Source organism: Zea mays, chromosome 4 (genome assembly GCF_902167145.1).
Source record: "Zea mays cultivar B73 chromosome 4, Zm-B73-REFERENCE-NAM-5.0, whole genome shotgun sequence".
Taxonomy (NCBI): Eukaryota; Viridiplantae; Streptophyta; class Magnoliopsida; order Poales; family Poaceae; genus Zea; species Zea mays.
In genome coordinates this window covers 187,390,014-187,399,905 of record NC_050099.1, presented here as the reverse complement: position 1 = coordinate 187,399,905, position 9,892 = coordinate 187,390,014, and the positions used below count along the sequence as shown (strand labels likewise).

Here is a 9,892-nt window from a genome sequence, read left to right as displayed (position 1 = left end):
GCAGTTCACCTCTCATTTCTGGCAGCAGTTGCATGAAGCCTTGGGCACACATCTGAATTTCAGTTCAGCTTATCACCCGCAGACAGATGGCCAGACTGAAAGGACCAATCAAATTCTCGAAGATATGTTGAGAGCCTGTGCGTTGCAAGATCAGTCCGGATGGGACAAGCGATTGCCTTATGCAGAGTTTTCCTATAACAACAGTTACCAGGCCAGTTTGAAGATGTCACCGTTTCAGGCGCTTTATGGAAGGAGTTGTAGAACTCCGTTGCAATGGGATCAGCCTGGAGAGAAGCAAGTGTTTGGGCCAGACATTCTGCTTGAAGCCGAAGAGAACATCAAGATGGTCCGAGAGAATCTGAAGATAGCGCAATCGAGGCAGCGAAGCTATGCAGACACAAGAAGAAGAGAGCTGAGTTTTGAAGTCGGAGACTTTGTCTATCTGAAAGTGTCACCGATCAGAGGAGTCAGAAGATTCGGAGTGAAAGGCAAGCTAGCACCCCGCTACATTGGTCCGTACCAGATCCTCTCAAAGCGTGGAGAAGTGGCTTATCAGCTCAGCCTGCCAGAGAATTTGTCTGCTGTGCATGATGTCTTTCATGTGTCTCAGTTGAAGAAGTGCTTGCGTGTGCCAGAAGAGCAGTTGCCAGTGGAAGGTCTTGAGGTCCAGGAGGACTTGACCTATGTTGAGAAGCCAGCTCAGATCCTTGAGATTGCAGACAGAGTCACCCGAAGGAAGACCATCAGAATGTGCAAAGTCAGATGGAATCACCACTCTGAGGAAGAAGCAACCTGGGAGCGTGAAGATGATCTAGTGGCCAAGTACCCAGAGCTCTTTGCTAGCCAGCCCTGAATCTCGAGGGCGAGATTCTTTTAAGGGGGATAGGTTTGTAACGCCCCGAATTTTGCAGTTGAATTTTTTCTTTTCTTTACTCGCCAAATTCGGGCGTTACCTTTTCTTTTTCTTTTTGCCCTCGCTAGACCTTGACTTTTTCCAAAGCTAGCGGGATTCGGTTTGGAATTCCCGTGTAAAGAAAAACTCAAAAAAATACTTTATGTTGTTTGATGCACCATGCCGAGCTATGCATTCTTTGATTGTTTGAAAGTGCAAATGCATTCATCTAGGAAGATCGGATTTCGAAAACAGGGAAATAATCTTTTCTTTTTCTTTCTCTTTCTTTCTCTCTCCCTCTTCCCCTTTCCCTCTCTCCCGCGCCATGGGCTCCTTGGCCGGCCCAGCCGCCCCTTGGCCGGCCCAAGCCCCCTGCGCGCCCCCCCTCTTGGGCCTTGGCAGGCCCAGCCGCCCCCCCACCTCCCTTTTTTTCCCCAATTCCCTCTCCCTCTCTCTCTCCCTCTCATTTTCCCTCTCTCTCCCTAAGCCGCCGCCCCTACCCCTCTGCCCTAACCGCCGCCGCCCCCTGCTCGGCCGCCGCCCTCGCCGTCGGTCGCCCATCGCCGGTGAGCCCCCCCCCCTTTCCCTCTCTTCCCTCCCTCTCCCCTCTCCCCTCCTCCCTCCCCTTGGCAGCCCAGCCGCCCGGCCACCCCTGGCCGCCCCCAGCCCAGCCGCCGGCCGCGCCCTGGCCCCAGCCACGCCTGGCCAGCCCCGGCCGCGCCCAGCCGCGCCCCCGGCCGCGCCCAGCCGCGCCCCCGGCCGCGCCCAGCCGCGCCCTCGGCCGCCCCTGGCCCCTGGCCGCCCGCCAGCCGCCCCCTGCCCGCTGGTTCGGCCGCGCCCCTGGCCGGCCCAGCCGCTCGCCCAGCCGGCCGGTTCAACCGCCCTAGGGCCGGTTCAACCGCCCCCCCCCTGTTTTTTTTATTTTTTTATTATTTTATTTTATTTACTTTCTGTGATCATAATTACCTTATTTTGGGTAGACTAATCATGGTTCATGCTATGGAAATGAGAAGTTTAATTTAGAATTTCGTTGCGCTAGTCGATTCATTCAGTTAATTATTTATCCCGTGCAATGTTAATCAACTTAAAATGATTAGGTTCCCACTAGTGCATATAGCAGAATTCTTTTGTTAGGAACCTATTGAAACTAGAGTGCATAATTTAACTAATCATTTGTGCATAAACTTTAACCCCCCTGCGAGACCCTTTTCCCGTTTCTTTCTAACCATAACAAATGCAATGTCAAATGTCATACTTGATGCATATTCGCTTTATTTGTTCCCTTGTATGGTGTACTGTTCTTTTGTATTAAATATGTGGATGGATGTATGTATGTTTGCGCTCGCATAGAGAACGATCCGGTCGAAGAGCCTGAGGAATTCGCAGGAGAAGCCCCTGAGCAGCAGTCGGTTGGTGGAGGCAAGTGTCCTTTGACCTATCTCTGTCCTAATCATTCTTTAATTCACCTCCCGCATCACACATTTATACCTAAGGATTGACTAGCTTTTTGTTATCCATGTCCTTGTTTACCTATTTGGGTCGGATTATTACTGCTTAGTTTGATGCTATTGCTCAACTTTAATCAATGAAACATGATGTGGTTATCTATGATACGCTGTTTTCCCGTTCTTATTTATGAGTATACTTGTGGCATTTAAGGGGACTCGAGCGGTTTCTCGAGTGCCTCTCCGTAAGGACCTGTTCAATGGATGACCGCCCGGGAAAACAGTGCAACCATGAGGGTGGAATGGGGTGCCCTTAGCTGAATAATTAGAGGATCCGGGGTGTAGTTCGCTTCGCCGTCGTGCCGTCAATGGGGCTCGGTGTATGCGGCTCGCTCTGCCAAGGTTGATTTGTCCCTTGGGGAGGAGTGCGGTACATTTAGGAAACCTAACGGGTGGCTACAGCCCCGGGGAATCTTTGTAAAGGCTTCGTAGTGAATCCTTGGCCATTCACCTCGGGAGTGAATAAGGGTCTTGCAAGCCCGGGCCAGAGAGGGAATCACGGCTTGTGGGTAAAGTGCACAACCTCTGCAGAGTGTTATGAAACTGATATATCAGCCGTGCTCGCGGTTATGAGCGGCCAAGGGAGCTCCAGAGATTAGTGATACTTGATCAGAGATACTTTGGTATAGGTGACAATGAGATTGATGGTTCTGATTACGATTATGGTATTGGTAAGTGGTATTCTTTCCGTTTGGAAAGGATACATTGGGCTAATAACTTGGGTTAATGTTAAAACCTGGCTTTCCACTAGTAAGTAATAACCTGACCAACTAAAAGCAACTGCTTGACTTATCCCCACATAAAGCTAGTCCACTACAGCCAAACAGGATACTTGCTGAGTATGTTGATGTGTACTCACCCTTGCTCTACACACCAAACCCCCCCCAGGTTGTCAGCATTGCAACCACTGCTCAGGCGAAGATGAAGCTGTGGAAGGAGACTTCCAGGAGTTCCAAGACTACGACGAGTTCTAGGTGTGGGTTAGCGGCAACCCCCCAGTCGGCTGCCTGTGAAGGCCGCGTTATCTACATTTCTTTTCCGCACTTTGATTTATTGTAAGAACTATATGGACGTCTCAGACGTATGATGTAATCGACTATTATTCCCTTTTAATACTATTTTGAGCACTGTGTGATGATGTCCATATTATGTAACTGCTGTGTACGTGAATAACTGATCCTGGCACGTACATGGTTCGCATTCGGTTTGCCTTCTAAAACCGGGTGTGACACGGATCCTCCCGACATCACTTCGAGTGATTAGACTCTAATGAAGTATCGGGCTCTGATACCAATTGAAATTCGCCTAGAGGGGGGTGGATAGGCGGAAACTGAAATTTACAACTTTAAACACATTACAAGCCGGGGTTAGCGTTAATAAAATGTTAAGTCCGGGAGAGAGGGGAAAACAAATCAACCAAGAAAATAAAGCGGATGACACAGTAATTTGTTTTACCGAGGTTCGGTTCCAAAGAATCTAGTCCCCGTTGAGGTGGTCACAAAGACCGGATCTCTTTCAACCCTTTCTCTCTCTCAAACGGTGACCTAGACCGAGTGAGCTTTCTCCTTAATCAAACGGGTCACTTAGACCCCACAAGGACCACTACAAACTTAGTCTCTTGGTTTGATTACAAGTGTCTTGAGAACAAGAATGAGGAAGAATAAAGCGATCCAAGAACAAGAGCTCAAAGAACACGAGCAAAAACTCTCTCTCTAGTCACTAGGAGTTTGGAGTGGATTTTGGACTTGGAGAGGCTTTGATTCTTTTGAATTGTGTCTTGTATTGATTGCACTAGCTCTTGTATTGAGTGAGATGTCTGAAAAACTTGGATGCTTGGAGTGGTGGTGGTTGGGGGGTATTTATAGCCCTCAACCACAACATAGCCGTTGGGGAGACTGTCTGCCGATGGGCGCACCGGACAGTCCGGTGCGCCAGCCACGTCACCCAACCGTTAGGGTTCTGAAGATTATGACCGTTGGAGCGCTGACTTCATGCCGCACCGGACAGTCCGGTGCGGCACTGGACAAGTGTTGTTCACTGTCCAGTGCGCCTCTGACGCCTGCTCTGACTTCTGCGCGCACTGTTCACACACTGTTCACGCTTTTGCAGACGACCGTTGCGCTGGATAGCCGTTGCTCCGCTAGTACACCGGACAGTCCGGTGGCACACCGGACGGTCCGGTGAATTATAGCGGAGCGGCGCCTGAGAAACCCGAAGGTAAAGAGTTCAGACTGTACGGCCCCTGGTGCACCGGACACTGTCCGATGGTGCACCGGACAGTCCGGTGCGCCAGACCAGGGTTCTCTTTGGTTTATCTTGCTCCTTTCTTTTGAACCCTAACTTGATCTTTTATTGGTTTGTGTTGAACCTTTAGCACCTGTAGAATATTTAATCTAGAGCAAACTAGTTAGCCTAATTATTTGTGTTGGGCATTCAACCACCAAAAATATTTATGGGAAAAGGTTAAACCCTATTTCCCTTTCAATGGACATACAAGAAGAACTCAACAACTTCAAAATAAATGAAGTTTAGAGCGTGGTGCCACATCCAAAGCAAAAACATTGTGGGAATCAAGTGGATGTTCCACAAGAAGCAAGATGAGTACGGGGTGGTGACAAGAAACAAGTCCAGACTTATGGCAAAATGTTATGCCAAGCTGCAGGTTTAGATTTTAAGGAGACATTTGCTCTTGTAGCTAGGCTTAGGCTAGAGTCTATTCGATTTTTATTAGCCTGTGCTGCTCACCATTACTTTAAGTTGTATCAAATAGACGTGAAGAGCCCCATCCTCAACAGACCAGTCAAGTAGGAGGTGTATATGGAGCAACCCACTGGCTTCAAGAATGCTAGGTACCCCGACCATTTATATAAGCTCTATAAGGGCTATATGGACTTAAGTAACCCCAAGAGCATAGTATGAATATCTTAGAGATTTTGTTATTCTCAAAGTATTAAAAAAGAGATCTCTAAGGCGTTCATATCATACTCTCAGGGGTTACTTAAGTTTATAGAGCGCTTTAAAGAGCTTATATAGATGATCAGGATACCTATCATCCTCGAAGTCAGGGGTTAATCTACGTATATCTTTTAATTGATTGGCCTTTTGAGAAAAATACTCTTCACATCAATTTGATGAAGGTTAAAAGAATGGTGAACATCAGAGAAGTAGAGATTACCAACTTTGAAGGGTCGTTCCGGAAAACGTCATAACCGGATCCGGCCGTCCGGGTGGCATTTCGGTCATTGCAGTAGTACGCCATCTGCGTGCGGTCGTGTGGAACTGTAGTGCTGGACATCCTCGCCTTCCAGCCTTCTCGAAAATCGAAACCCTAGACCGCGCGCCCCCTCGCCCTCCGGCCTTCCACGTCCGATCCGATCCAAAATGGTCCGTCCCTCTCCCATCTCTTAGCAAGCCTCCGATTTGCCACAGATTTTCGGGGGTTATTTTTCTTATTTTTGTGCTGCCTAAATTTTTCTGGTTTTGATATGGCACAATTTCTGTGGGTTTCTCCTTTGATTCATACCACTGTGTACTTACGCTGCGCGCGCGTGACTTTTAACGGATGCGTGTTCGTTGTGCTTGCAGCATAAGCTAGGCAGAGGAAGCCGGGACAAGGTGCAACAGTTCATGGCAATTACCGGCGCAAGGTACATATATTTTTTTAAACTTTTCGATTTGTTCGGAGAGACCGGTGTTCAGTGCTAAATTGTGGTTTGGTTGGTTAGTGGCCGTAGTATGTCAATTTTGCGAGCTGTTGGGAGAACTTGTTTGTAGTGCAGCAACAGCATTCGTGTTCTGCAATTTGGCAATAATATCATGCTAGAAAGTAAGAAGTTCTTTTGGTTGCAGGAACATGGAATTTTGTACTGTCTTTTATGTGGAAACATGTGTTACTGCCTAATCTTGATTTGTAATTTTGTAATGGAATTCTCCAACACACTGGTAGCATTATACTCCCCCTTTGTTTGGGATGGACCACTTTTTCATCTTTTACCAAAAGTTAACTTTTTTTTTTGGTGCTGCAAGAGTGATCCATTGTCATTGTCCTGAAAAATCACTAGGGTTGTACATTACAGTCAGTCATCGGACCAACTGAACCTCCGAGGACTACTGTACACTTTAGACACTGCTATCCCAATTTTATTTCTGTTAATTTTGTCAAGCATTGCATATTTCACACAGTGAGAAAGCTGCCCTTCAGGCTCTTAAAGCTAGTGATTGGCACTTGGAAGGAGCTTTTGATGTTTTCTACAGCCAGCCACAAATTGCTGTTGCTAATACTCGACATCTGGAAGAGCTCTACAACAGATATAAAGGTGGAATATTTTACTCTCTGTTGCGCCAATCATCTTTTTATGCCTTGTCTCTGATTTTTTTTTCCAATTTTACCTGCGCCATCATGTTGTGTCTTGATTGCTCAGAACCAGATGCTGATATGATAATGGTGGAAGGCATATCACAGATCTGCAATGATTTACAGGTCATTTTTTGGGATTTTTTTTCTTTGAATGTATGTTGTTACACTAAAGTATCAGCCTGCAGTCACTTGTAATGGATAGGTATATCAGGCATCAGGCTCGAAATTTGTGAACTGTGATTGTTTCCTTTGTTTTGTGTTTTCTTCATAGTATTCTTCAATGGAATTCGTGGAACTATTCAATTTTTTCCTATCTACATTTGCTCTTAGTCTGTGAAGTGTAGTAAATTATAGATTTAGAATACCAGCAACAGACAACCTGTCTACCACCATGGCGCGAAAGGGCCTCTAGCCGAGTTGGTTAGGTGTGTTCTGAGTAGCACTTCTTAGATCCTGAGTTTGAATCTAAGTGGGAGCGAATTTCAGACTAAGGTTAAAAAAGGTCGCTCGCTGGTTCCCCTGGTTGTGTGCACACGAGATGTATCGACCTATGGGGGTGGATCCTCGTGTAGGGGCTAGGAGGGCTCAAAGTACGAGTAAAGATCTGGCGTATAGGGGGTGGATCCTCTTGTTGCACGGGGGACTTGCTTTTCGTGACCTTTCTTAGTCGGGGCTCCGATTGAGCTTCTTCTTAATATAAAACCTTGGGGGCGGTCTTTCCCCTACCGGACGAGTTTTTTTGTCTACCACCATGGCTTTGGGGGTTAAGTATGGCTGTACTTACTATGTAGACTGGCATGATTGCTAATGCTAGCGAAAGGGCCTCTAGCCGAGTTGGTTAGGTGGTTTGAGTAGCACTCCTCAGGTCCTGGGTTCGACTTCCCGTGGGAGAGAATTTTAGGTTGTGGTTAAAAAAATCTCCTCGTCTGTCTCACGCCAAAGCACAGAAGGCTTAGCCCCGGTCGCGGTCGTTCTCACATGGGCTTCGATGCTGCTGTGTATGGGTAGGGCAGGGGTTCGAGGGTTTTCTCGACCTGTGTGAGAAGGTCTTATTCTTAATACAATACTCGGGGGCTGTCTTAACCCCTGTAGGTCAAGTTTTTTTTAATGATTGCTAATGCTAATTTCAGCATTTATTGCTTCTTATTATTTTTGGCCCCACAATAGATACTACAGATGCTGCATGAATTTTCTTTCCCATGATCAGGCCCGCACATCATTTATTTTGGTTGGCTATCTTGTCTTCATCTATGTGTCCTGATATAAGATTCTGATACGCAAATCATGTGTGTTTCCCTTTGTCAGGTGGATCCTCAGGATATTGTTATGGTACGTTCAGATTTTATCTTGTATCTTCTTTCTCTATATGAACACTAACTAAATGCATTTGCAAAGTTCAAATATGAAAGTTGACACTGGGATATAGCTATTTGTGTTATTTTGTTCATACATGCTTTTTGATTACCTCGTCCCTGTTAACAGCTTGTCATATCGTGGCATATGAAAGCTTCCACTATGTGTGAATTCACTCGCCAGGAGTTCATTGGTGGACTGCAGTCAATAGGGTGAGACTGATCTATGCGATTTTTATAATCACTTGTGCTACAACTCGAGATTCTGAAGTGTAAATAGATTGAGTAGTTTGAAAAGATCCGACTCATTTTCAGAGTGGATTCAATAGAGAAGCTTCAGGCGAAGTTACCTTCATTGCGAGCTGAGCTTAAAGATGATCGTAAGTTCTCTTTTTTCAGTTCGAACTGCTGCTAGCGTAGCACACGTGTCATTTGAATACAAATGGTTGCATAAGCAGCTTGTTCAGCTAAGGGATGTACCAGTAATGGATGGTTTCATCTGCCTGTCACATACATGTTCACTTCATGCAGAGAAGTTCCATGAAATATACAACTTTGCATTTGCCTGGGCAAGGGAGAAGGTACGGCATTTTGCTTGCACATTATTTGTGAAACCGTATCAGAATTTTTAACTGTAGTGACGAAGCATTGTGCTTGATTTTATAGGGCCAGAAATCTCTCGCATTGGAGACTGCTATTGGCATGTGGCAGTTGCTATTTGCTGAAAGGAGCTGGCCTCTCATTGACTACTGGTGCCAATTTCTACAGGTGCACGCCAGCTTTTTTTTAGGACTAGTTTGGGAACCTCATTTTCCCAAGAGATTTTCATTTTTCCAAGGGAAATTAGTTAATTTTCCCTTAGGAAAATATAAATCATTTGGGAAATTAGAGTTCCCAAACTAGCCCTTAGTCGCTATTCGCAAAGGGTTTTTTTTCCCTGCTGTGGTACATTTATTGAATTTCTCTTGTTCGAACTTCTTGGTTTCAGGTAAGGCATAATAAAGCAATCTCCAGGGATACATGGGCACAGTTATTGGAGTTTGTTAAGGTAACCTCACCCTGACTTTTTCCCTGGAATACAATCACGAGCGAAATGCATACCCATCATATTTGGAGACCATGCCATACTGTAGCTTTGCTTAGCTTATCTGTAACCCTTCACCTGCTTTTCATTTGTTGATGCTGTTGGGTAGTGTCAGAGCATGTTCTTCGCTGCTAGTCGAGCCTGCTTGTCGCGTAATGCATTTCTACTCTTATGTTGTTGCTTCAGACAATTGATCCTCAGCTAACCAACTATGACGAAGAAGGTGCTTGGCCCTACCTAATCGATGAATTTGTGGACTACTTGAAAGAGAACGGTCTTGCCTAGCATAGAAGGTGTACGGAATTGGGCTGTAGGGGGGAGAATTTGTCACCCACAAGGCCACCATCATTGTATAACTTAATGGTCGGATGCTTGTATTCATTGCACTACCAATAGCTAATGCGGCTCGTGCGTCTGGGGATGGAGTTTATCCTCTATATAGACAAAACTTGTTGAATGATGTGGGTGTAAAACGAAGGCTAGAATGGAAGTCAAGCCCTGGTTATCGCCATTTTGAATTCCTCATCACGTGCCTCGCCTACGTCATTGTGACTTTGCCATCCTGAGCTCGTTGCTTGAATGATCTTGAGTATTACTGCCCCCGTTCGCTTATATTTATCGCTGTTTGAACTAAGCAGCGTCAAAATCAAAAAAAAATAAAAAATCGGAGGGTGCACTGATGACGCCTTTCAATTCTTGACT

General features: G+C 45.9%; 1 protein-coding gene across 1 annotated transcript; it reads left to right on the top strand.

The window, feature by feature from the left end:
- The first annotated feature begins 5,658 nt into the window (after positions 1-5,658).
- LOC100194017 (Defective in cullin neddylation protein) lies at positions 5,659-9,638 on the top strand. The gene is made up of 11 exons (NM_001359375.1): positions 5,659-5,781; positions 5,983-6,044; positions 6,580-6,713; positions 6,819-6,877; positions 8,060-8,083; positions 8,237-8,319; positions 8,422-8,486; positions 8,638-8,687; positions 8,773-8,874; positions 9,095-9,154; positions 9,377-9,638. The coding sequence occupies exons 1-11, from the start codon at positions 5,779-5,781 to the stop codon at positions 9,473-9,475; spliced, it is 741 nt and encodes a 246-aa protein (NP_001346304.1). The 5' UTR covers positions 5,659-5,778; the 3' UTR covers positions 9,476-9,638.
- Positions 9,639-9,892: the final 254 nt, after the last annotated feature.

Bases quoted from the DNA above. Each gene is read 5' to 3' on its own strand.
- LOC100194017 (NM_001359375.1), top strand. The intron at 8,320-8,421 runs GTGAGACTGATC...ACTCATTTTCAG, and splicing joins GGTGGACTGCAGTCAATAGG to AGTGGATTCAATAGAGAAGC. The intron at 9,155-9,376 runs GTAACCTCACCC...TTGTTGCTTCAG, and splicing joins AGTTATTGGAGTTTGTTAAG to ACAATTGATCCTCAGCTAAC.